Below are 27,916 nucleotides of genomic sequence, written 5' to 3'. Positions count from 1 at the left end.
CTGGAAGATTTCCTATGCAAGCCCCGGTTGTAACCATGAAGGTAAATTGGGATTTGCACGGGTATGATACTTTAAAGTAATGAAGAAAATAACTATACAGTTTTGTGACTGGCTAAGCCTTTCTCTTCCTGTGTGCTTAAATCCTGCTGAGTTTATTGAGATTTCTATCTAAGTAAATAAGCTGTGTTTACACCATAAAATACCAATCTGGAGAAGAATTAAGATCTTTTTTAGCTACAGTATTTCTTATCTTTAATTACACTGTTCCAATGGCAGATGCATTAAATTTTCTTGTAGTCTTGTGATGCTCAGATACCAAAGCATTCAAGCAAAGAATAGGACGTGAATGGAATTTCAAGTGAGCAAGCTGCTAGTGTGTGTGTGTGTGTGTGTGTGTGTGTGTGTGTGTGTGTGTGTGTGTGTGTTGGGAAAGGAGGGGAAAGGAGAGTTGAAAACTGACCGGCCTTGATTTGATGGTTTCAGTTGGTTGGTTTTGTTTTTTTTTTAAAAAAAGGACATTCTGGGAGAGATATTGGCTTGAGATATCTGCTAGAATAATTCATTTAACTTCTGAAGTTCTTGGAGAAAACAAAAGATAGTTTTAGTTATGCTGCGAAGATGCAATATATCTATATTAGTGTTGTATAGATAAGGCTTTCCGGATACCATATGTCTGTTTCCTATGCTACGATAACAGAAAATGAGGTGTTACTTTATCTTCTTTTTAACTCTAGTCTTTTTGTGTAATTTTGATTGATCATTTTATCTTACTTCACGGTGGCATAGTGAAACAGCTACAATTTTAAGACTATAGATGCTAGCTTCTAGATCAGTGGTTCTCAACCTTCCTAATGCCGCGACCCTTTAATACAGTTCCTCATGTTGTGGTGACCCCCAACCATAAAATTAGTAGTCTGCAACTTACGACCGCAACTGAGCCCAACATTTCTGTTGCTAAGCAAGGCAGTTGTTAAGTGAGTTGCACCCATTTTACGACCTTTCTTGCTGCAGTTGTTAAGTGAATCACTGCAGTTATTAAGTTAGGAACACAGTTGTTAAATGAATCTGGCTTCCCCAAACTGAAACGAACAGTTTTCTAACGATTTTTATTAGTGTACTGGGACCCTGTGAGCAACCGTCATAAATACAGGCCAGTTGCCAAGCATCCACATTTTGATCACATGACCAATTGAAGGAAAAGCAGCAAGAGAATGGAAGAAAGGAAAAGGGTTATAAATAAAAAATCAGAACCCCTGTAACATTTTGTGGATGAAGCAAGGGGTTACGTGGCTACTTTTTCATGGAAGTTTCCCAAAACAGAAGGATACAACTTTACAGCTGTCCCAGATTCCAGCTATTTCATTCCCTCCTTCCAACATTTTCACCTTCCACTGAGCGTACTTGATTCTCATCTAAATGTTTTCTGACAAGTCCCTCTCTCAATGCATTTCCTTTTTCCTAACAATTTCTGGAAGTGGAGTATACACTTCCCCAATCGGAGCCTCGCCTTTGGATCCCGACCAGGCGGGAGGCAGAATAAAAGGAAGCCGTTTAAAGGCGGGAGGAGGGAAAATCCCGAGGTTGGCTTGCTCCCGATTCACGACAAAAAAGGCGAAGGGAAGCTCGCAATTCGGGCTGGCTTTCTCACCCGCGCCAACTCCCTTCTCTTTGCTTGCAGCCGGGCGATTCTGAGTTTAAGTGCAGCTCCTAGCAACCCCAAGGAAAATCCTACGGATGGGGGTGGGGAGACTCAATTAAGGTGCTTGCAACCCTCCCACGCAAGGGCAGAGACCAACCCCACGAATGGCCAGCTTGGCTCATGCCCGCGCAAAGCAGCAACTCCGATCTAGACCAGGGGGTTCAACAGAAAGGAGGCGAGTGAGTGAACAAAAGGGAGGGAATCAAAATACAAAAGTAACCCACCCCCACGGCAAAGCCCTCCGGCGTGCTGATTCCACAGCTACAACCCTTTCTTCCCTCCCTCCCTCCTTCCTCCTCCTCCTCCTGCCTCACTCCCCCTCAACTCCCCACCAGCCTGTCTCCCCTCTTCGAGTGAAGCGCGAGCGACTGCATGCAAGCGTGATCTGGAGCAGCTCCGCCGGCTTCACAGATTCCCCGGGAAGATACGTCACGGACGCCAATCTCCGGGCCGCGGCTTTTGATTGGTGAAAAGGCTGGGAGAAGGCGGGCTGAGTCGTTGGCTCTTGCTAGCTCTACCTGAGAGGCGGGGAGTTGCTCCTTTGATGCTTTAAGTCTTACCATTCTCTGTGTTGTTTTTATCCGCCTGGAGATGGATAGAGGAGCGGTGTCTCAGTTCCTAAGACCATCGGAAATATGTGTTTTCCGATGGTCTTAGGCGACCCCTGTGAAAAGGTCGTTCGACCCCCAAAGGGGTCGTGACCCACAGGTTGAGAACCGCTGTTCTAGATGATGGCATTGGCTGAGTCCCCATTGGAAAAAAAATGTATTCAATGAATTATACGATTTATCAGTCAAGTTACATTTATTTGCATATGCATTGAACCACCCTGTATAAAAATATTTAATAATTTTTAAATGATACAAGGATTCTTTTTTTCTGTCAAATTACATATATTTGTCACTGCCTGGATTTTGACAACCTCAATTTTTGAAGCCCATAACATCTAAAATAACTCTAGCATGTTCGTTCATATTTCATGGCTGCCAAAAATGATCTCATGAGCATTAGATATTTTTCCTCCTTCACTCTATCATGTTCATAGGTTAAGAACAAGGAATTGGTACCAATCTGTGAGATTCAGGAAGATTACAACCTGAATATACAAAGTATTAATAGCTTAGTTATTAGTTTTATAATAGCAGTGGAGATAACTTGTTATGGTTACAAATAGATTAGATCATTAAAAACAATTGCTTTTGGAGCCAGGATACCAAAGTCATCGTAACTTAGTGGAATTGAGATATGCTGTTTATTCTGAGGCTCATTTGGTTTTGTACATTGTATTATAATAAAAGAAGGAAAAAAATATAGGAGCTAAAATGCTGAAGATAATCTTTGTTCTTAAGAGAATAATGGTTAACAATGATCTCATTTCTTCTGGCTCTGTTTCCTGTATTTTGGTTGGAAAAAATCTTACGCCTGTAAAGTTCTGGAACAGATAGACAGTCTTCATGTATAAGAGTATATATGCTAGCTTTTCCCTGATTAATATAAAGATATTAAATTGGTGCCAGTTATTTTGATTGACGTGCATGTGATTGACGTGCATGTGAAGCTTCGGCATATACAACTATTTTGCTGATTCCATCCCAAGTCAACTACTGGTAGAAAGCCTGTTTTGTTTGTCTGCTGCCATACTTTTAGAGTTAACGTTTGGAGATATGCCTTTTTTCTTTTGTTAATATTCTAAATAAGTTACATTTCAGTGAAAATAGTTGTGTGGTCCTTAATAATCCAGGTATGAGTGTACCAATGAAGGAGAATGTAGTTATGACTATGAGTGTAGTTACAAACAAGTATAGATACTACAATAGCTGAAGAAGGGGCATTGAGATAGAACTGGAAAAAATAGGGAAATATAAAGTTGCATTACCTGGAACTGTGCATATATTTTAACTATATTTGCATTTGTCCTAAATACTTGGGAAGTATCCAATAGTCAAAAGTACCAATGCAGTCAGATTTAGTAGTCTCTACGTTACTACTCATCACCATCATCAAATGCATGGGTTTAACCTTTAGTGTGTTACATCAAGCCCCTGTTCTGAAGGATGTATCCCAGCATGAAGTGAGACAAGTTGGCTGATTGAGAATGGACTTAGTTTGATATTCTCATCAAGTGGCAGCCTGAGTGATGTGGCTAAACCTGTCTGGTAGTTTTATAGCTGAGTCAGAAAGCAGCAGGCTAGAGGCATCTCTAAGCTTTGTGATGATTTATGCAATACATGGTGAGGCTTTGCTCTCAAAAAGTGAGTGCTGGATAATCAAACTAGCAATTATGTAATTGAAGCCAAGATTACAGGAAAAGACTTTTCCATAAAGAAGAGAAGGATATTATTTTCATATTCAGAGGAGACCCATGTTTCTAAAGAAAACAGAAAGAAAGGCATAAACTCTGCATAACTTATATTTTCTTAATAGAGGTGTCTTTTAAAGCATGTGTCCTCATCCACATGAAAATCAAACTGTTCACTTACAGTGAATGTTCTCAGAAGCATAAAAAAAACCCTCTGTAGAATGTAATACTAAGCATAACATTCTTCCTCCTGAAAAATGTCGAGCTTTCTTTTCTTTCTCTGCTCTTCATTTCATTACAAAGAACAAGTTTTTACTTGTGTTTGCTGATTCAGAACTAAGACTGCTGCCTGAACAGGATTTCCAGTGGTCAAAACTAAAGTTTTGTAGACACTTCCTTGCTAGTTCCTTGCTCCATAGTACATGAGAGCAAAATGAAATTATGCACTTTGGACAGCTGAATTCAACATTTCTTTACATAATACATTTTTTTTAAAAAAAGCTCGGAATACAAATATGTATAAAAGCAAGAATTTTTGTCTGATGAATTTTCAAGCAGTGAGATGTTAGACTTAAATTTCCCTGAGTGCATGGACACAAGGTTCTGCAAATCCTTTAACTCAAATGCCTTGCATGCACATTCACATGAGACTGCGAGGTTTTGAAGCAACCATGTGAATCTGGGAAAAGATGTAGCTTCAGATTCCAATTTGAGAAGCTTTGTATACATTTCCTTCTATTCTGAAGCACCTCTTTCAAAGGATTTGTGCGCCCTAATGTATAGTTAGCCACCTTGTGTCTGCCCTTCGAAGGCCTTTAACTTTCCATTTGCTTGTTCTTTGCCTGCCAGCTGTAATTACAGCAGTGGTTGCCAGTTTCCACATATACAAGTCCTGATTCATACTAGTATCTCATGAAGTGTAAATTGGCCTCTGTGGCTTCTTTGTAGAAACGGTCTTTATACCTGTAGAAATCTTGTGATAAACAGCCTTTCCTCATTGTGATTCTGCCTAAAAAATGAACATGTCCAAAAATATTTCCCATGACTGCTATATTCTGAATCACCTGGGTAAAGAGGCATTATATTGGATTAGTATTGTTTTGAAGAAAACATCTTAATGCAACATTTCCCAGACTGGTGCCACCCTGCTATGGGTTGGATTATTTCAAGGGCCCTGATATAAGGAAGGCTACTTGCCTATAGAAAGCACGAAGGAAAAATGTTTTCTGGGCCTCCTCTGCTGGTATACTGTATAGAAATGCTACAAACTTCATATAAGTTTTTTTTTAATATACAGAGAGAGATTTCTTCTGCCATAGTTATTTCATGTAACTTATTCTTTCTTTGAGTTAACTGAGAACGTCATATCTAGGATGCACTCAGAGTGTCTTCAGACATTAGAGAAGAAAAAACAGTGCTCCAGGACAGGACCACTTGCATTCTTGTTTCCTCTTAGATTTGAGATGATCAACTGAAGAACCTCAAATGGGTCATTGGTATGGACCTAAGAAATGTCCCTTCTGCTCTTGCCTGACTTCCTTCTCACTATATGTACGTGTCCACTGAGTAACAAAAATACTGCACGTGTGGGACACTCTCTGCACACATCATCTGTCCTTTAGAGTGTGGATCTCTCTTCTCTTCCATCCACCTTTGTACTTCTTTCATGACCTCTGTGGTTACATCTATAAAGCCCATCTTGGAAAAGATGCATGTGCCTAAATCATCATTTAACAGGTTTAATGGTTTGTTTCAAACACTGCCTTATTCAATTGAGAGAGAAAGTAAAGTACCGTATATGTTTTAAATCTACTTTCATTACCAGGCCTCAACCCCATCCTCATTTTTCTCTCCATTTCCCCCCATTCTATTAATTGTGCTTGCTAAATCTGTTTTTTAAATAAAATGCCACTTTCTGGCCCGAATTTAAAAGAGAAAGTCATATCACAAGGCGTATCTTAAGATAGAAATGTTGTCCCTTAAAATGTTTGTCCAGTCCAAAGTTCCTTTGGAACTAAGATATATTGTTGATTGTGGGCTCTTTTTGTTTTGATGAGCTCAAATGCAGTTGCTGACTGAAGGACAGAAAAATCCAGAGCAATGTAGTTGATGCTATCACAGGAAAAATAAAACCAAATAATTATTTTTCCTAAGAACGATGGGATAAAACTAAAACGTTTTTTGTCTTGCTTTTGTATAAATAATTACATGGGTTTTTAATTCGCCACTACATTGTTGACTTTGGATCCTGTCAGGAATAAATATATCAAAACCTAAAGCTGAGGAAGAGGGATTGACTAATATGGAACCCATTAGGTCACTCACAGTTCATTTTCTTACAGTAGAGATAGGACATGCAAAAGTGAGACACTGTCTGTCTCATTGTAAAGGCAAAGGTTAGAGATGTTCTGGGTCCACCTGTTCTACGAGGGGAATAACCAGTTCCTCAGTTGACTAATTATATATGTTTATGTTATATATGTTTCCCATTTTCGGAGGATTTTAATAAGGCTGTCAAGTGAGCATCTCCAGGGGCAATGTACAACTTCTCAAGTCTTTCTAGCAAGACATCTTGTGGCAGTAGTAGTCTCAAGGGCAATAATGAATACAGACTGAGTAACTAACCCCAGGCACCTACAGTGTTTATCAACAAGACTCTCATTGCTTTATGCTATTTCCCAAGTCCACACAGCAAAACATCAAATTAGTCCAGAAGGCCATTATTCAGGTAATCAAACAGGTCACATGATAATATATTTTTCTAGCTCATGCTTTGTATCTTTTATTGCTCTCAAAAAGATCAAAGAATGATGCATTATCCTGCACCTGAACTGGATGAACTTTCAGATCAGAAAGGAAAATCCTGAGCTCCATCTTCAGTTTTATACCTCACCCACATTTAGAAATAAATCCTCTGCGTCTCATCGTAACAACAAAACATAATAATACCAAAGAACATATAAAATCACATAAGACATATGCACTTTTTAAAAAAAAATAAAAATCTGGTATTATGCCCCACCTCACCTTTCAACAGAGGCAGATAATGCTGGGTGCAAACAAGCATCCAAGGGAGGTCATTTCATCAATTCATCTATATCACAAGAAGTGATGTGTCCTAGCCATATAGGGTGAACCTGACTAAGAAAACCAATGCCATATAGGTCTAAAACTATTTTTATTAAAACAGCTGTAGTAACAGAATCTTGTGTCCTGTATCTCTTACTTTACAGCAGGGTCTTCAAACTTGGCCCTTTTATGACTTGTGGCCTTCAACTCCTAGAATTCGTCAGCCAGGCACGCTGGCTGAGGAATTCTGGGAGTTGAAGTCCACAAGTCATAAAAGGGCCAAGTTTGAAGAGCCCTGCTTTACAGTATCTTTGTGTGAATTAGGGAGGGTCTGATCTGAGGCATTTTCTCAAGTTAGTTTCTTAGAATGGGCTTGAGACATGCTTGTCTAATCATAACCTTGGTAACAGATCTTACCAATAGAAGGCCATTTTCTCTATTGTCCACACAATGTCCCAAGTTTCAGTTCCCCTAACCCCCTGAGAATAAGGAATAAATAGCTGCTTCTCCCAACACAACTGGACTGATCAGACTAATTCTATCAGGGGGATGTGGTCCTGCAGGTATCCTGCAACTTGTTACAGGTAGTCCTTCACTTAACAACATTCATTTAGTGCAGTGTTTCTCAACCTTGACAATTTTAAGGCATGTGGACTTCAACTCCCAGAATTCCACAGCCAGCAATGCTGGCTGTGGAATTCTGGGAGTTGAAGTCCACATGCCTTAAAATTGTCAAGGTTGAGAAACACTGATTTAGTGTGCATTCAAAGTTATAATAGCGCTGAAAAAAATGACTTATGACTGTTTTTCATACTTACGACCACTGTAGCATTCTCATAGATAGGTGATCAAAATTCAGACTCATGGCAACTGCCTTGTATTTATGATGGCTGCTGTGTCCCAGAGTTCTGTGATCACCTTCTGACAAGCAAAATCAATGGGGAAGCCAGATTCACTTAACAATCATGTTTCTAACTTAATAGCTGTAATGATTCACTTAACTGTGGCAAGAAAGATTGTAAAATGTGGCAAAATTCACTTGAGAATTGTCTTGCTTGGTCTCAATTGTGCTTGTAAGTTGAAGATTACCTGTATATTGGATTGAGAGTTTCGCCTGAATTCAGTTCCCTTACCTCCTTCTTATTAAGGCTTGGTTACTAGTTTAAAAATTCAGTATTAGAGGCAAAATATCTAAGGTAGGGTGGGCAGAAAACACAGCTGGAAAGAAGAGAGCAGTGAGGCAAGAGAAGCTGGGACTGGGAAATTGAAAAACTAAGGAGGAGAGAAAGAAAATGACCAGAAATAAAATCTTGTGTCTGAGGACTACATCCATATCCATACTTTTGTTTTAATTACTGTATTTGTTGTGCTTTAAGTTTGGAAAATCTTTGCTTTGTGATTCATTTGCTAAACACGACTCTCTCTAGATGTGAAATACACCACACTTTGATTTCTGCTACAATGTTTATTCATGCCATGCTCAGCCAAGTACCAAATGATTACACACTGTTCAAATCCCTAGATAGCTTGGTCCTTAAATATTGTAGGAAATGCTGTCACGGAATTTCCATCACATGCCAGCATGTCTTGTGTTCTTGCTAGGAAGGTGAGTCAAATCCTCACACAAAGGAAATGAACAAAATGATCCTAGTTTTTGGTACAGGAAAGTGACTCTTATCTAAGTAATTACCAGAAATATTCCCTGCATTCTCCAAACAGCCCACTGAGAATGATGAATAAGAACTTTGTTATTGATTGGGTTGTGCTAAAATACACCAAGCCTACCATATCCATACTCTTTAGATCCCTGAATGTCACTGATGGCAGAAAATTATCACTATCCATTATTAGCAGACTGACTCTAGTAGCCATATCTAGGGTTGCAGTTGTTGATGATAAACTAATTTGTGTGAGTGAGACTCCAGCAAAGCAACCACAATTTATTCAGAACTAGTAAAGATAGAGTAGTACTCTCTGCCTTAACCAAGACTAGAAGATCTATGCTTTCATAGGCTATCTTCTCTATGAATCCTATGTTTATTTGCTTATTTGAAGAAATTTTTATTGTCATTTGTGCCTTCAAGTCAAATTTTGACTCATGGCAACTGTCCCTGCAGTTGTCTTGGCAAAGTTTTTAGAAATGGTTTGCCATTGCCTGCTTCTTCCTAGGAATGAGAGAAAGTGACTGGCTCAAAAGTACCCAACTGACTTCATGCCCAAGGCAGGACTAGAACTCTCAGTCTCCCAGGTTCTAACCTGATGCCTTAACTACACCAGACAGGCTTTACATTTCAGTGTTAAGGTTAGCCAAAATACTTCTTCAACCAAAACTTAGTGCAAAACTGCAAATTAAATCTTAATTAGTCTTTAACCTTCTAACATATATTTGAACTTTGAATTGTGAAGGAGAAATTTGGTACTGAGAGAAAAAGGATCATAATTCCAAGACTGGCCCTGGATCTGGTTCCTTATTATGAGAGGCAAATTTACTTCACCTATCTTGTGGAATTAACTGGTTCAAAGGAATTCATTGTAGACATGTTCGAGGGAATAGTGTGTGAGGTGTATCTCATACTGAATTGAAATTGTCTCTTACTCCAAATTGATCACCTTTGGTTTATTTTTTGGCGCCTATTTTTTCTAATTTGCAACAATGGGGATGCTTGGGGGCTCAGGCTTACACTGGAGGTTGCATTACTGAATATGATTGCGGAATAGTGAGGGAACTCTTATATTTCTGATTAAAGATCATTTTAGATAGGTGAAGCTCAAATATTGCTGGCCTACATCATGATATGTTTTGAGAAGTACTTGATGGATTTTAGGATTGTTTTCTCTCTCTCTCTCTCTCTCTCTCTCTCTCTCTCTCTCTCTCTCTCTCTCTCTCTCTCTCTCTCTCTCTCTCTCTCTCTCTCTCTCTCCTTCTTCCTCCTCCTTCTTCTTCTCCTTCTTCTCATTATTTATTTGTTTGGTGCATCTGCAGCAAGCTGCTTCTCCATGGCAGAACACAATTTCTTTTGGCCCCAAAATTACAATCTGAATTGACATGGCTCTTTTGATAAAATGTATAGTCTCCATCCTGGCAGTGATGTGATGACATTCGAAACAGTTATCTTCCAAACGGGAGATTTCAGGGGGAAAGGGGGAAACTATGACTGGAGTATCCAGAAAATACAGTTGATTGCAGCCATGTTACAGTAGCCCTGGCTGGGTGGCAGCTGTTCCTGGCTTCTGTAATTCTGTGACTCATTCTTCAATATCAATTCTCTCCAATGTTTGCCATTTTCTTCATTAAGAAAAACTCTGTTTACTTTCTTGGGATGTAATAGTGAGCCCGGAATAACCTTTCACTCCTCCTTTGTGTTCTGTTTCCTTGATTTGATGCATTTGTGAACAGAGCAAGGGATAGTCTTCATTTATCCAATTTTAGATCACTTAGACACTTCTTTAAAAAGGGAAAACCAGAAACATACTTCTTTCTTACGTCTACAAAAAAACTTAACCTTGCAACATATAAGTAGGGATTCTGTTCTTTCAGGGAAGTTTCAGCTTTCCTTGTAGCTCATTTTCAGATTGGGAAGAGGCAACCTCTGAGCATCTTAATGCCACAGAGAATATAATAAGCCTTCTTTGGCAACTGTTGATTGTGTTGTGTCTCGTTCTATCTTGAATAATCAAGTCACACAAAAAATGCAGAAGAAATGTGGCTGAATAAGAACCGAAAGGAAAAGAAGCACTGAATCATGCAGAGTTAGAAGAATAGGCAAGTTTGGAGCTCTAAGGAACTTTTCATTAATGTATAGCTCAGGGGTTATAGCTGGCTCAGGAATTCTGGGAGTTGAAGTCCACAAGTCATAAAAGAGCCAAGGTTGCCTACCCCTGGTATAGCCCATCAAACATTAGAGTTCCCACCTGCTAATTATCTCTGCTATATTCTCCTATATTCCTTAGTTGCTTATTGGTTAAAGCAAGAGTCCTTATTTATGTTCCTGGTATAGAATATAACTATTCTGTCACTATCTACAGTGGAGATAAGGTATTCTATCATTAGATGGATTTTTGTGTCATGCTGCTAAAAATATATTGTTATGAATACTTTTATCACTTTTTTTTCTGCTTTCCCCCCTGTTTGGAGAAAATTGAATGGGTTGTCTCAAAGAGGCAATACTATTGTTCATATGGAGAAGAAGATGGTTGCCTAATTTTTCACAGCATTAATATGAGAGAAAGACTTCAGGAGGGGAACCAGATTTTATAATGATAATTTCCCCTTCCCATACACACATACACAGATGATGCCTATGGAGATTCTCAGTCCTCCAGGTCATGAAGCTCTGAGAAGCTTCTTGGATGAGAAGCGAAACATCTTCAATGAAAAACAAGAAAGTCCAGTTGCCTTTTGAAAAAGCACCTTTGGGATACACAGACAATATTAGAGTGATCAGATGAAGTACTGTACTTATTTAGCAATTTTTGCAATGCATTCCTTTTTATTTCTCTCTGTTTAAAGGCATGGCCACTACAGTATTCAGCCACATATGGAAAACTGGTTTGCTTTAAAGGTGAATTAGCTGTGCTTTGGGACCACACTGCAGGATGGTTAAATTTTTCATAATCAATAACACTAATTGACACAACCTATGTTATAAAATAAACTCAGTTGTAACCAAATTGGTACATCTGATGACATTGTTCACTCAGTTATTCATTTTGGTTGAATTCTATTAAGGGAAATGGACCTAATGGACTTTATACAATTAATTCTAAATCACATTTCCGCCAGACACTACATCCACATCATTTTATTGCCAGTAACATGGATATATTTTTGCCCTTGCCTTCTTATATATTTTTTTTTATTTCCCAATCTAACCTATCACTCTGGGATTCCTTATTGCCCCCAACTGGTCAAAGATGATGACTAAGTAGTGCCACTTGGCTGGTCAAGTAAGTCCAATATAGTTTTAACGCTGCTTCTTCCCTGGGCAAATAAAATGGTACAATTCAGTTTTAGTTATTCACTGTGACGTTTACTATGACAGATGCAGGGAACAAAAGTAAAGATAATCCTCAGCTTACAACTGGTAACTTAGCAACCATTCAAAGTAATGGTGGACCACCCAGGGCTACTTAAGACCCAGATTTGAAGTTCCCACAACCATTCCTGGTCATGTGATCACATTTTGGGCACTTGATAACCAGCCTGCATTTACAGCCTTTTCGCAGTGTCCCATGGTCACATGACCATGCTTGACTATGGTTTTTTTTTGCCAGAACTGGTATTTACTTCCCATTTCCACAAAAACTGCCAGTTGCAGACAATGGATTTGCTTAAGGACTGCAATGTTTGCATAATGACCACCGCAGAAAAAAAAAATAATAAAATCAGACATGGTGGCCTACTTAACATCTGGCACAAGTTACAACATAATTCTGGGCTCATTTATGGTTTTTAGTCAAGGACTATCTGTTTCTTATTCTTTTGGCCAGTGGTATTTCAAGATGTGAAGAAATTGCTTTAAAAATTAATATGGTAGCAAAGAATTTGAGAAATCCTTTAATTAAATATCACGTCTTTAATTAAATATCACATCTGGCCTCCACTTTTAAAATTGTACCAGTAAAGTAATTCATAATAAATCACAACTTCCTGTACAAAAGTCTTTTTCGATAAAAATGTTTTATACTATTTTATACTCACATACTCACACATACATAATGAGTTGTGGTGTTGAGGTTTGGTTTTATTGTTTGGTTTGGGGTAGTTTTTATTTGCTTTACGAATGTTTAAGCTGTACATNCTCTGTGGGTGCCCCCACCCTCTGGAACGAACTACCCCCCGAGATTCGGATAATTCCGGATCTCCTTACCTTCCGTCGCGCCCTCAAGACATGGCTCTTTCAGCAAGCGGACCTGACCTAGGGTGGATTTTATACTGGGTTTTTTAGGAATTTGGAAGACGCAACTTTAAATTTGGTTTAATTCGGTTTTAAGGGGGGGGATTGTATATATGTTTTGGTTTTAAGTATGTTGTGCGCTGCCCTGAGTCCCGCCGGGAGAAGGGCGGCATATAAATTAAATTAAATAAATAAATTAAATAAATAAATACATAAATATATGTTCATATAGTTGCTGTATTAAGCCATTGAAAGCTGTCAGATTCTGTTTTTAATTGTTAGCCATTCAGAATCATTTATGTGATGTGAGCAGCAAAATTAAAATAGCTTTAAATAGATTATTTAAATCTATTAAATAAACATAAATTGCGAGCAGTGATGCTTTAGCTAAAAATTATTACATGGTCTGCCTATTCAGAAATTCAACATTGCAAATAATAATCATAATCGTTTATTTAACTTGTTTGCTGCCTGATTCTCAACAACTCTAGGTAGCTCACAACAATCAAAGAAATTATAATAAAACCAATAAAAGCTAAAAAAAAAATAAAAATGAAGATGGCAAGTGTCATGAAGTGAGGATTTTCAGTCTTCCTTGCCAAAGGCCTAGGTCAGTCGTTCTCAACCTTCCTAATGCTGCGACTCTTTAATACAGTTCCTCATTTTGTGGTGACCCCCAACCATATTGTCTATTCTATTCTCTCTTCCATATTGTCTATTCTACTCTACTCTACTCTACTCTACTCTACTCTACTCTGGTCTGGTCTGGTCTGGTCTGGTCTGGTCTGGTCTGTATTCTATTCTATTCTATTCTATTCGACAATTTAGGATCGTCTTCTTCCTGGTTATTCAAAAAAGATTCAGTTATAGAAATGCCAACTTTCCGATCATTCTCTACATCTCCCAGCTTTGCATTTGGAATGAAATGAATCCCAAATTGCCCTTAGTATATTTTATTATTTTATTTCAAAACGGTCAGAGAGGAGGGTAATTTCCCTAAAAACCGCCCGCTGTGGCACTCGAGCTCCTGTCTCTCAGCCCCGCCCCTTTCGAGGAGGAGAGTTTGGGTGCGGGGGAGCAGAGGGAAAGCGTTCTCTTCTCACGGAGGAAATTGGCTTCAGTGGCTCGCCGTATGCGAAGCCTTAAGCAGCATGAGAGTTGGAAGAGCGAGGGGTTCCCCTTTCCGTCCCTGCTGCGGTGCTTGCAGCTTTGTGGGTTGGAACTTTCACACTCGCGGGATTCAAAACGTCACAATGGCTCAGAACGTTCAGAGTGTTACATTGTCTCTCACGCTGCCCATCACTTGCCACATTTGCCTGGGAAAGGTAAGCGGTGTCTCGGTTCCTAAGACCATCGGAAATATGTGTTTTCTGATGGTCTTAGGCAACCCCTGTGAAAGGGTCGTTCGACCCCCAAAGGGGTCGCGACCCACAGGTTGAGAACCGCTGGCCTAGGTGAAGAGCTAGAAGCTTCATTTTCAGCATATTATCACTACTGACAAAACAAGTTAAAGAAAAATTTAACAATTTCTAAAAATAAACAGAAAGTAACAGTCGTAATAGGAGAACAGGTACCAATATTATTGCTAATCTCTGGGCAAAATATGTAAATGCATTTCTTAACAATGTTCTTATTGAGGTCAATGCATTTTGGAGTCCTGCTCAAGATTGAATCAGACTTGTTTTAAATCCCATCCTAGAAGATACAGATTCTTTAATAGCCTGTTCTTTAGAGCTTTGCATCAAAGAGGGGGTAGAATGGTTATTAATTACTAGTAAAATAGCAGTCATTATCCATGAGCAGGATTTACGTGGCATATAATTATTATATTACATAGTATTGCTATTATATTTTTATCCTGCCTTTTTTTATAAATAACTCAAGGCAGCAAAAATCTCTAGTACTCCTGTGTCCTATTTTCCACAAAAATAACCCTTTGAGGTGGTTTGGACTGAGAGGCAGTCATCTAGCCAGCTTTCATGCTGAAAGAAGGCCTAAAATTAATTGTCTGCTAGTTTCTAATCCAGGCCATCCTGTTAAACATCTGTCCAAATTGCAAAAATGCTACACTAAACTCTGCAGTGTGTATAGTTCTTAGTGGCAGTCATTTGCTACCACTGGAGAAATAGATACAGAATAAGAGAAGTGGAAGGGACCTTGGAGGTCTTCTAATCTAACCCCTGCTCAAGCAGAAAACCCTATAAAATTTCAGACAAATTGTTGTTCAATCTCTTCTTAAAAACCTCCAGTTTTGGAACACAAACAACTTCTGGAGGCAAGTCATTCCACTGATTAGTTCTTTGAACTATCAGGAAGCAAATACATATTTGGAGTAGAATTTAGCCAATTCTGTTTCTCTCATGAACCTTCCTTCTATCTGCAGTGCTCTCATCCAAGTTGAGGAAGGAAGCAGTATATACCCAGAAATACAATTTGATGTTCTGGGACTCTCCCGCTGACTAAACAAAAGATGACCACATTTTTGTCTATGCTTTCTGTGTTCCCATAGTGGCCAGTCATATACCCTTGTAAGCCAAATAGATGTATATTAGAGCTCACATTTCATCCAGATGTTATTGAGAGGCAATCTGATTCTAAAGGAGATTTAATCTGTTACTAGCTTTATTTCCTGCAACCGTGGGGTTTTTTCCCCATTGAAAACAGTCTAAATTGGCATTGGCGCATAATATAGAATTTTGAAACTCAACTTGATCCATTGAAGAAAGACTTTCTCTTTTCAATCCTGAATTTGCCACTCTTAAATTCTTTGTCAAGTTAGAGTATCTCCATGTCCATGTTTTCCATACCATGCATAATTTCAAAATATCTCAACAGTATTGGGATTCCTTTTCTAAGCTAAAGCAATTGACTGCAAAGATATGTTTTGCTGGGGGAGTGGGGGCAGGAATATCCATACTTGGGATACCACAATTGTGAGTAATCTTTCCTCATGGGTGGCTATCAACCTCACTTCAGGGACAGGAACACCACCAAACACCATGCACTTTAATCCAGGGTTAGGCAGAGACCAGATGGTCTGTCTACCAAGATACTTATCTGACACCACAGTTTGTGCCAGGGCAAGTTTCCTGCCATTCTTTTTTAGCAGCCCCACATGGTGTATTTTAGTACTCATGAGGTGTAGTACTCCAGTATAAAGTTTCTAGGTATTTGAATAGCACGACTCAAATGTTTCCGGAAAGGGAAAGAGAGGATGCTGTTAGTTATTACCATCAGTGACTCATTCAGTAGAAAAACTGGATAAGGACACACCTGTAAATAACACTTCTTCAAGAATTTGCAAGATCTGTTTCCAGAATATTTAACTTTCACCAGTGAAATTCTCCCGATATCCTTGGACATGCTGCTTATTGCTGATGTAACTCCCTCATAACAATGCTAAGATAAAATAAGATATACCTAAGAATGATGCTGTGATCTTCTGAAGGAAAAGGCAAAATGGAAATGTATAGCATCAGTCACATCATATCTATGGGACCAAGGTTTAGTAGATAAGTAAATATAGGATGGTAATCATCATGCAAGAAGGTGCTGATCTGGACATCCCAGTTTAATTACCTTCACCAGCAAGTTACTTTTTTATTTAATATTTAGAGGTAGAATCCATTTATAATTGCCAAACTCAACTTGCTTTAATATGTATGATTTTACAGACTTTTTCCATTGGAATTAAGAGATTGAAAGATAATATTAATAATCACAAATGCCAAGCCTTGTGATGTAATCTTCAAAGAGAATTTGGAGTAGCTTCTATGGAGCCCTTTTGTTCACAATATTCATTTGATTTGCTCTAGCCACCCTGTTCCCTAGGAACATTTCCCATGGTGTTATAATCTGGAAAGTTAGGGCCCCTAGTAAGTTGAGTTTACCACATGTTGTAATTTCTTGATCATAGCAAGAGGCATTTTAAGCTTAGAGCAACAGTAGCAACTGCATGATAAGTTTCATGATAAAAAGTGCCCCAGTTCTGCTTAGATATTCTATACCAGGCAAAGCTGTCAAAGACCATCATGTTAACATAGTGCTTGGAGCATAGTTTATAAAGAGGAAGGTGTCTTTTGATATCACTTTCAGAGAAACCTTTTACATCTATTGAATACAATTAAAATTCAAAACAACTTAAAGGTGCTTTGATATCTGTGTATTTAGACCAGTTCTATGCAGATACAGCATCTTGCCATTGTTCTTCTGTTTTTCTTAAACTATGGCATTATGACAACTAGCAAGCTTCATGACCTGTATTAGATTTGTTGGGTGGCAAATTACGTGAGCTTTTTCTGAAGCAGCCTTCCCCTCACAGGCTCCAGATATGTTAGTGGGAAATTTTAGCATTGTTTGTCATCCCATCTACATGCTACCACATTAGAGGAGCATATGTTAAGACAGGAAGGTGCAACTTCACCAGCTCAGAGACTGCCTCAAACTGTGAATGTGCATAAGAAACCAAGATTCTTTTTGGCCATTTCAGCAGTTTTAAGGGATGAAATATACAGCTTAAACCTCTGAAAGACTTAAGAAACTTATAGGAGAGAGAGAGTGAGAATGAGAGTGAGTGAGAAAGAGAAAAAAAGGTGAAAATGTCAGCCATTCTGGTGGGTTCAAGGATCTGCATAAAGAATTCTCTTGAGAATATAAGCCCTTTGCTTGTCCTTTCTGCTCTACAATCTTGCTGAAATTATAGGAACCTCTTTCCTGTGATTCTTAACTTTCCTGACATTTTGGTAAATTATATATTGCCATTTGGTAAACTGTTATCAGAGACTTTGTTATGTTTCTTCTTTTGCTCAGTTTGAGAGAAGCTAAACTTGGAAACCTTTGGCAGCTTACATATCCACACCGTTCTTGTTGCTGTTAATTTAATGTTCATATTAAATTACACTACATGAACTTTTTTTCCCTTCCCTGCTGATGGCAGCAGAAAAATTAATCCAATTATTTTCCCATTCTGACAGAGTTACAGAGACAAGACAGTGTGAAGCCCCAGCAAAAAGACATCCAGCTGTATGACACACCTTACGAACCTGAAGGCAACTGCGTGGAATCTGATTCAGAAAGTGCTATGAGTCAATGCCTGAGAGAGAGCAAGTTGCCACAGGATGATGATAGGCCCGCAGATGAGTATGACCAGCCATGGGAATGGAATAAGATCACCATTCCTGCTCTGGCAGGTGAGAGCCTCTGAAGGAAATCGTTACAATTCTGTCTTGTGTCTCGTAGGAAATATTAAAATATGGAGTGTTAATGCTGTTTTAGAGCATAATAGAATGATTTTGTGATGTCTAGTGTATTTTATTGAGATCTAAGAAAATCAAACAGAAAGCCTTGCTGTTCAGAGGCAGCACACTTCTGAACAATAAACAAGGAAAACTGTCAAGACTGGGTCATAGCTACAGGCTCGGTACACATATTCAGACAATGGAATGTGCATTATCCTACAGAGGACCACTAAAACCCTTTTCTGGAAACAGTCCTAGCTCCATATCTGAATTCTTATCTTAGCTTTTGGTTTTAACTGGCTGGGTGTCAGAAGATATTGGGGAATTGCAGTCTATTCCATTTGATAGGCAGTTTGTCAGATTCAGTCATGGTAGCTAGGTCTCACAATGTGGCATCTGCACATAATATAACCATCTCTTCAACCAGATCTGTCAAAACTTCAGAAGCCAAAAACAGGGGGAAAGATATCATAGATGGCAATTTGTCAGTATTATCATGGGTGGATTTGTGGATGCAGGACTGAATTGTATAGGTACAGAAAAATCCAGTAACATTTGTTTACTATTTATTTTACTGGAGCCAAAATAATGATGATTTTCAAAATCTTACGCCTGTTCCATATTTTACTTCACAGAAACTTAAATTTTCATAGACGACTAGATTTTTGATGGAGTGACAGCCATAGAGGGAGTTTTTAATTTTCTCTTAGCTATTGAAACATTACTTTTTGTAAGTGAATTAATTAATCTGACAACCCAAAAGGCATAGTTTAGTATCAATCATATATAAATTCAGATTAGCAAGATGAGGTTGCTACACAGTCATTTGGGAGATTATTCAACACAACTTGTTGTTTTGAAATGTGTGTAAGGTAAGAAATTGAGTTCCATTATATCAGGTAAAAAAAAATTAGCATTAAATGAAATTTCAGGAGCTGTTTTCAAGATTGTTTTTATCACATTGAAAAAACTTTGGCTTTTGGCCTTCACTATTTTGGCTGTGAGGCTACTCTATTTGGTGAGGAAATTTCTCTTCTATCTCTGTCTCTCTCCCTTTTTCTCTCTGCTATTTTCTGTATATCTATATATTTGTATCCAAAACATCTGATACACGAATAGATTATAGCAGATAGGATTGTGCCTTAAATGTCCCCCCCCCCCGTATCTGCTACTGCAGACCCTCCAGACTTCCCAGAGGTGCATCACAGAGCATATTTGCCCTTCCTCACTACGTCCTTCAGAATTGAATTTGAATTCATTTTAAAACTCTCGTTACCTTTTAATTTCACATATTTTATTCTCCTACCACAGCTTAACAACCTGATTGGCAGGAGGAATGAACTTCCTTCCTAAATCATTGAGATGCAGACCAGAGTTGTAGATGTGTCTGCTGTCTAAGGTATTGCCTTTCTGTGTATAATAAGCCCCGAGGAGATGCTACTTCATTTCTTTTCACTTGAAATCAATGCTAGTGTAACTCATAACTATATAACCAGATTCTGGAATGATTCCTTATTGTTAATTGAATTTCTGGTACAAGTGTGTTGAGGCAGTTGCTGTTAACAGAAGAGATTCCCTAACCAGCTTTCTGGGCAGAGGGTTGTATTTTGATGTTATGCTTAATTTGGTTGCAATTAATGAGGCAACATCTGTTTGTTAGAAATTATTGTTCTGTACAAGTGAGTGGAAATTTTAACCTGTGTGAAACTGCATTTGTAGAAGATAAAGAGCAGTATATATCAATGGTGACTTTTTCTGTGTATGCTAATGCTTTCTACTGATTTTCTGCTTAACTGAAGATTCTAATTAGCAGTTTTGCTCATCCAGTACATACTAAGAGTAAATAGGTATTTAGTGTTCAAGACTGTAGCCACAAAGGAGAAGTTGAGTGCCTTGTGAAATATTGTAGATTTCTCCTCTAATTTTTTAAGATGTCCTAAAGTTTTAAGAATGTTCTCATTTGGGACAAAGGGACATATGTACACTGTGCTTGAAAGTTTGTGAATTGTTTTAAATTTTCAATATTTGCATCAATATGACCTAAAATGTGGTTTGTTCTCTACACAAGTCTTTAAACTAGATTAAGAGAACCCAGTTAAATAAATGAGTCAAAACATTACAGTAGCCCTCGACTTACAACCTGTCATTTAATGACCATTTGCAGCACATTTCAGTATCACTTCCAGCCAGGGCTTTTTTTCTCGGAGAAAAGGTGGCGGAACTCAAACCTGGCCACGCCCTCATCAAACCCTAGGACCGCCCCTTTAGAGAACAGGAATACAAGTAAAATTTGGGAGGGGCTATTTCCGGTGTGGGAGGGGCTATTTCCGGTGCGGCCGGCCCGGAAAAAGGTGCCGGAACGCGGTTCCGCCGNGTTCCGGCTGAAAAAAAGCCCTGCTTCCAGCCCTCATAAAACATCCTGCCACTCCCTCCCTAGGTAACATGACAGTTCGGGTCCTTGGCAACCTGTTTGTATTTACAACTGTTTGCCAAGTGCCCTGCAATTTATGGATTCTCTGCTGGCCTGCCCAGAAAATCAATAGGAAAGCTGGCAAGAAAAGTTGCAAAAATCAATAGGAAAGTTGGCAGGAAAAGTTGCAAGCCAAAGGGACATTGGATTTCAGCTCCATTCCCCCAGCATGCCAAGGGATTTCCCCTCCCCTTCATGCAGGGAGGGCATATCCTCCCACACACTAGAGCAGGGGTAGGCAACCTTGGCTCTTTTATGACTTGTGGACTTCAATACCCAGAATTCCTGAACTAGCCATGCTGACTCAGGAATTCTGGGAGTTGAAGTCCACGTCATAAAAGAGCCAAGGTTGCCTATCCCTGGTCTAGAGGAACAGACCTCAAATCTGGTGAAAAAGCCAGTGAAACAGCAATCTGCTGTGCCACTCAGAATTCCGACATTGGCTGTTGTTTTCCTCTCCCCTCTGGAAACTTCAGAAAAGCTTCACTCTCTGAGGGATGGAGAAAACCCTTAGAGTACTGGAGGAACAGAGATCTGACAAAAATGCTAGTGAACATCAGTGTTCATGCGATTGTTCTCTCTTGTGGGGCAGGATGAGGGTCTAGGTCTCCTACGTTTCATGGGAGGCTCATGCTGTCTCTTGGAGGTCCAGTTAACAATCCACACAGTTACATAATGACAGCAACTGGAGAGCCAGGATTGCAGTCATCAAGCAAAGTAGTTACATGGCATCTCACTTAATGAACACTTTGATCAGTGACCAAAATTCCAGCCCAATTATAGTCATAAGTGGAGAATTTTTTGAATGCTTCTTCATGAATCTGAGGGAAATGTGTGTTGCAAAACTATATGAATCATTACTTTCAGTAACGTGTGCACATTTCCAAAAGCTGTTGATTAGTTCTGCACATCAGCTTGGAGGAATTTTAGCCCATACAGAACAGCTTCAAGGACGTTGGTGAGCTTCCTCACATGAATAGCCCATTTCAGGTCCTTCCACAATATTTCTATAGGATTAAGGTCAAGAGTTTGATTTGGCCATTCCAAAACATTAGCTTTCTTCTAATTTAGTAATTCTTTGGCCATATGCCTTGTATGCTTTGGGTCGTTGATTTGTCACATGACCCATTTTCTCTTTGAGTTTCAGTACATTAACATATACCCTGACATTTTCTTGTAGAATTTGCTGGTACTATTCAGGATTAATAGTTCCATCAGTGATGGCAAGATGTCCTGGTCCAGAAGTGGTAAACCAATCTGAAACCACTGTCATCACTATGTTTCAGAGATGAAATAAGATTTTTATGCTGAAATGCATTATTTGCCTTTTGCCAAAATATGCTTTTCATTAGAGCCAAAAAAACCCTCTCTATTTCGGTCTCATCCATCCAAAAAACATTCTTCCAATAGTCTTCTGGCATATCCACACAGTTTGTTTGTAAACTGTAGATGGGCAGCAATGTTCTTTTTCGAGAACAGTGGCTTTTTCTTTGCATCCCTACCATGCATACCATTGTTGTTCAGTGTTCTGATGATAGTGTCATGAACATTGACATTGGCCAATGCAAACATGGTCTTTAGTTTCTTAGACATCACCTTGGGATTCTTAGATACCGCCCAGGGTATTGCATGCCTTGTTCTTGTTCTTAGTTGGATGACCACTCCTGAGGAGAGTAATTTGGAGTTGAATTTGCCTTACAGTGGCTTGGTGGGGTCTAAACTATTTGTAAATAGTTTTGTAATCTTTTCTAGGTGAGCATCAAATGTTTTTCAGAGGCCTTCAAAAATCTTCTTTGTTTGAGCCATGTAAATGTGTTATGTAAACAATTATTTGATAGTGAATACTCAGAATGCTGTTATTTAAATAAGGCAGATGATCACATCTGATCATCATCCATTTTATTAAAGCACTTGACTCTAATTTCTCCTTTAAATGAACTGATAATCCTGGAGGTTCACATATTTTTGCCACACATAGATATGTATGTTTGGATTATTTTCCTAAATAAATCAATGAACAAGTATAATATTTTTGACTCATTTGTTTAATTGGGTTCTCTTTATCAAAATATAGGACAGATCACGTTTTAAGTTGTATTGATGCAGAAATACTGAAAATTAAAAAGGGCTCACAAACTTTTAAGCACCACTATATTCAGTTGCTTATAATTAAGCCTTCTTTGTTTCAGCGTGGCTATTTGGAAGACTGACAAGAATTTGACATTATTTTATTATCAATGGAGGCCCAAAACTTTTTGCAACTTGAAAATGACATCCTAACTGTCATCACTATTAACATTAAACAGTCTTGTTCATTTAAATTCCTTCCTCCTTTCTATTCTTCCTCCCTTCCTGTTTCAAGCAGTGTGAAATAGGTTGCTCCATTCTGCTGCATGACTAGGCCTGTTCCATTATTTAAAATTGAAAAGCACTGAGCATCATTTTACTAATTAAATTATTTCTAGCCAGACCTATTACTTTACATATTTCATGTCTTTCTGTGTTTTAAATTATACAGTACCGCATCATTACTTCTCAGGATATTACTATAAAAGTACCAAATATATTTCTGTATGCTGAACAATCTGCTGTCAGGTCAAGGTTAAACATCAAAATTGCAAAGCAAGAGTACCAATGTTTAAGCATCTGAAACACAATAACCACCAGTTACTTTCTAGATTGACTGTCATAGAGAAGAAAAAATAAATTTTGCTCAAATAATTCTGGTTTTACTCCAGAAAAATTAGTCTTATGAAAATAAAAAAGATAAAAACCATCACAACTTTAAAGTTCAGAAACCTCTAGAGAACAGTGGTGTAAGGTTATGAATTATAACATACTATTCTGGAAGATTGACTGTACTGTGAGATACAAAAATTAGGGAAAGAAATGCATGCCGCTTTAAGCAGAAAAAGTGGGAGTTTTAATCAGTCATGTAGGTATCATAAAATAATATAGTTAAGATCTAAGACACATGAACAACATAGAAATGTTTATGAAACTGAAAACAATTTTCATTTATTAAAAACAATTGTGTATCTTAAGACATGAATTTAGTAGGAATTGATTGGTTGGTTGGTTTGATTGATTGACTGATTATGTGCCATCAAGTCATTTTTGACTTCTAGCATCCAGATAGATAGAGTTTCTCTACGATGAAAATGATCGCCACTATAAATCTATCCACCTTGCTGCTGGTGGTTTTCCTCTTCCCCTCTTTTCTTCCATCTTTCCCAGCATAAGTCTTTGTATAACATGCCCGGAGTAGAATAATTTGCGCCTTATAACTGAACAGGAATAGCCTGCCTCAAATGATCTTGGATTATTGGAACATGTAGGGAAATAGTGATGTATTTCTGTGACAGAAACGTGCCTCAATTTGGGTATAGTTTTGAAGTTTCCTGCTGCTTAGAATTATTCAAATCAGACATCGTATGTAATTATTGGTTCAACATCTAAACATGCAACAGAAAAAGCACAGTCAAAATTGGTTTATTGCTTAATAGGGAGAACAAAATGCAACATGTGGTGCTCCTTTTTTCATGAATTATAGGTAAAACTTATTCTAATCAACACTTACAGAGCTAAAGCCAACAATATGTCTTTATTGCTTTGCAACCTGTAATTACAATTGGATGTATTACTGGAGACTTCTTAATTTTTCTTAAAGCCAGTTTCATATTAAATACCTTAAATGTCTTTGTACTCAGTTGCTTCAGTGGGTAGTACGAACCTGGATTTATGTTTAAATTCAGCATACCTGGTTTAATCATATATCCTAATCATATTACCTGCAGAATGTGGCAGAATGTCTAGAATGAAAAAATTATATGGGTTTGCTTCATCTATATTTGCTTGAAAGAAGGAATATTTATTTTATAAGATTCTTGGATAGAAAACAGACACTACTTTAGTAGAAACAGAATAAGTTTATATAGAAAACAGACACTGCTTTAGCAGAAACAGAATAAGTTTATAATAATGCTTGCCAGAAAATGTTTAAAATAATACGGGAAGTCAAGCTAGGCAGCCAAATGTATTGGATCCATAGATAATGCCATCTATTACACACAGATAAAGCTTTTGCTGCTACTTTGTCTCATGAGCAAACATTTTTATCTGTCCAAGCAATTGTTCAGCCTTTCTGTCTATAAGCAGGAAATACTGCACTAAGAATTGAGGCTTTTTGGACAGAAGAGCCAGTTGGAGATGATCCTACTGCAATGGGATTTTTTGTCTATGGCAGGGGTCTTCAAACTTGGCCCTTTTATGACTTGTGGACTTCAAGTCCCAGAATTCCTCAGCCAGCATGCCTGACTGAGGAATTCTGGGAGTTGAAATCCACAAGTCATAAAAGGGCCAAGTCTGAAGACCCATGGTCTATGGTGTTCAGTTTTCCACAATCTGGTGTCTTCCAGTTGAACTAGAATTTAGCTCTCAAATCTCTATACCTTTACAAGTATTCAACTAGTTAAGGCTGGAAACTGAATATTGGACTAATTGTCTCTAGGTCAAAAGAAGCTTTATTTGTACCAAAAAAATACCTAATGTAAAAGCTATGTTATTCAAGATTATTATAGGAAATCCATGGTGACTGGTAATTCTGAGAGTTGCAGCACTAATACATTTGGAGCGTACCAGTTAGGAATAGACTGGATAAGAGGTCTGGATCTTGAATCCAAATTCAGGAATATATAAATTCAGTTTTTAAAAACCTTGATAGTCTTATTATAAAAATAAAAATCATAAAAATATAGTATGGTGCCTTCATTCTTTAGTAATCACTGACCAGGATTCTGCAAATTAACAAAATTAAAGATTTTTTTATTTCAAATAAAATTATAAGTAGATTTTCCTGGTGATCAAGGCATGTCAGGTTTTATAAACTGTATAAAGCTTCTTGTCATATTCAAGGAATCCTGCAGGTCTGATAGTGGCAACTGTACATAAAAATTCAGAATTGTCTGGGTACTTCACCCAATAATAAGTTATGAAGTGGTACCTTGAATCCTTATAGAAGGTGCAGTATATAGGTCATAGGCTGCAAATTCAGTGGTCTTTCCCAAGGGTGCAGCCTTAATCATAAAAAATTTATAAAATTTTCCTTCAAGCACAGCTGTTGGGAAGGCATTTAAATGTGCTAATGTTCATGCTCTTTAGAAGTTGGCAGTGGTTATTTGATTTAAATATCTTGGCAGACTGAAAAAAGGGGCTTGACTGCTCGGGAAACGCATTCCTGGGTAATTCAGAAGGTCCAACTGACCCAGTTGTATTGCTTGAGTGTAAAAAATGGTCAGTTAAAATCCACCATCAAAATAATCTAATTTGAGGACCCATATTATTCCAGTTTTTGCCAGGATGATCACATTGATTCCTAATTATCTATCATAATAAAAAAAATAGATTTCCTGAACATAAATTAATAACTTTAACCAGTGCGCCATAATAGATTCATGCACCTAGTAATGCAGGAGAGGAGCAACTATCTCACTGTTTAGAAAGATTCACAGTCAGGACCTCAGTTATGGACCTTATGCTGCATCCCAAATTGTTCACCCTAATAATTGATCTATTATCTCTAAATTAGCTCTAACAATAACAAAAGAGCATCCCTTCGCGCTAAGGGGAGGGTGATATTCCCAATGCCACATGCTGGAAATTGTGATTGGTCCAAATACTTTTAAAATGCTGGCTGTCTTCTCATGGAACATCACAGAATGGAGTGCCAGGTCTAAAATTCAATCTACATCAGGGGTGTCAAACTGCTGGCCCACGGGCCGGACGCGTCATGCAGAAGCCGTACCCACCCCATTGCCGGCAATGGCAAAACCGTCCCGATACGTTGTGCGATGTCACGTGATGTCGTGAGTTTGACATAGTTTATGTTACCATGTTTGATGTCCCATCACTTTTGAACCAATCCCAAATTAATTTATGAGCCAAAGCAGAAGCCTACCCTAACAGTTTCATACTTACTTTCAGTATCTTCTAAGATGTCATTCAAGCACTTAAGCTTGGAACTTGCTATCTGTCTCTTTCCACATATATTATAACTCTGAGTGTTAAGTCATCACTTTCTCCCTTTTCTGCTCACTATATACAGAAGTGAATGCTATATGTATTTACATGTATATAGGCAATTATTTTACTTTGATTTCATAAAAAACTAGAGGCATTCTAGTTTGGAGAAGCCATAGCACTTTGGAGAAGCATAGGCAAAGTACATAAGCCTACAGCCTGCATTCATATTCTGCCCACATAGGACGATTGAAGTGGTTACATCCAAACTGTGTGTTTAGTAGATAACCATGTTTTTCTCCTCTTGTTTAAAGCAGAAGCCAAATATTGGCATTTCCCCACAAATCTTATAGAAATTACAATCTTTGGAAATGGTAGTGAATCTTTGGAAATGGTAGTGCAGTGATATGAATTATTGTGATCTTTTTCTTTTCCATTTAAGTAGCAGCCATTCTTTTCACTTTTTCACTTGTTGCAATTTTTCTACTATTCCCTCAACATACTGAGGGCAAAAACTTTATTGTAAAATCCATTGCTTCAGTATGAAAAATCAACAGTATAAAGGTAGCATCTCCATGCCCTTAGAAACCTTCTGTAGATAGGCAAGATTGGACGTGTACATTTAATTTCATTCACTCATCCTTCCAAGTCCAGCAGTAATGCGTGTTAGAAATTTCATTGTAAGTAGTTTTCAAAAAATTCTGAAAAGAACTGCAACTTCATTGCAGTTGACATTTTATCATTTTTAAACTGCTACTCTGTAGATTGATTGCAGTTTTTATTCTAATACATTATTATATTGCAAACATAAAGATTCTTTGAAGTTAGTTTTGATTGTTTTCCAGAGTTGGTGAGTGCTTGAACAGAGTGTGATGATGATGAGAGGTGATTTAGGCAGGATTTTTTCTTCTTCTTCTTCTCATCTGGAGGCAATATATGACCAGAGACTGATGAGACACTGAAGTAGCTATCTCGACATTTAATATGTGATTGTTACAATAGCAAAGTATTGTAACTCTTATATTGAAAACCCTTTTTGAATTGTAAATATCAAAATACCGTATATACTCGAGTATAAGTCAACCCGAGTATAAGCCGAGGGACCAATTTTCCCACAGAGAACTGGGAAAAATTGGTGACCCGCGCATAAGCCGAGGGGGCATTTTGGCTGTTCCTCCCTGGCCGCCTCAGCCCCCCCGGCCCTGTCAGTGAGCGCCCGGCAGGGCG

General features: G+C 38.2%; 1 protein-coding gene across 1 annotated transcript in view; it reads left to right on the top strand.

Annotated features, from left to right (window-relative positions):
• SHB (SH2 domain containing adaptor protein B) overlaps window positions 1-27,916 on the top strand; it is a 162,679-nt gene that overhangs the window by 87,354 nt on the left and 47,409 nt on the right. The window contains exon 3 of the mRNA XM_015821450.1: window positions 17,938-18,153. Within this exon, the coding sequence (XP_015676936.1) occupies window positions 17,938-18,153 (216 nt within the window). The remainder of the gene's footprint in view (window positions 1-17,937; window positions 18,154-27,916) is intronic.

This window comes from Protobothrops mucrosquamatus, unplaced genomic scaffold, assembly GCF_001527695.2.
Source record: "Protobothrops mucrosquamatus isolate PMUCROS unplaced genomic scaffold, P.Mucros_1.0 scaffold1332, whole genome shotgun sequence".
In the NCBI taxonomy this organism is placed as follows: domain Eukaryota; kingdom Metazoa; phylum Chordata; class Lepidosauria; order Squamata; family Viperidae; genus Protobothrops; species Protobothrops mucrosquamatus.
The sequence above is the reverse complement of the archived record's forward strand: the minus strand, read 5'-3'. Positions and strand labels throughout refer to the sequence as shown.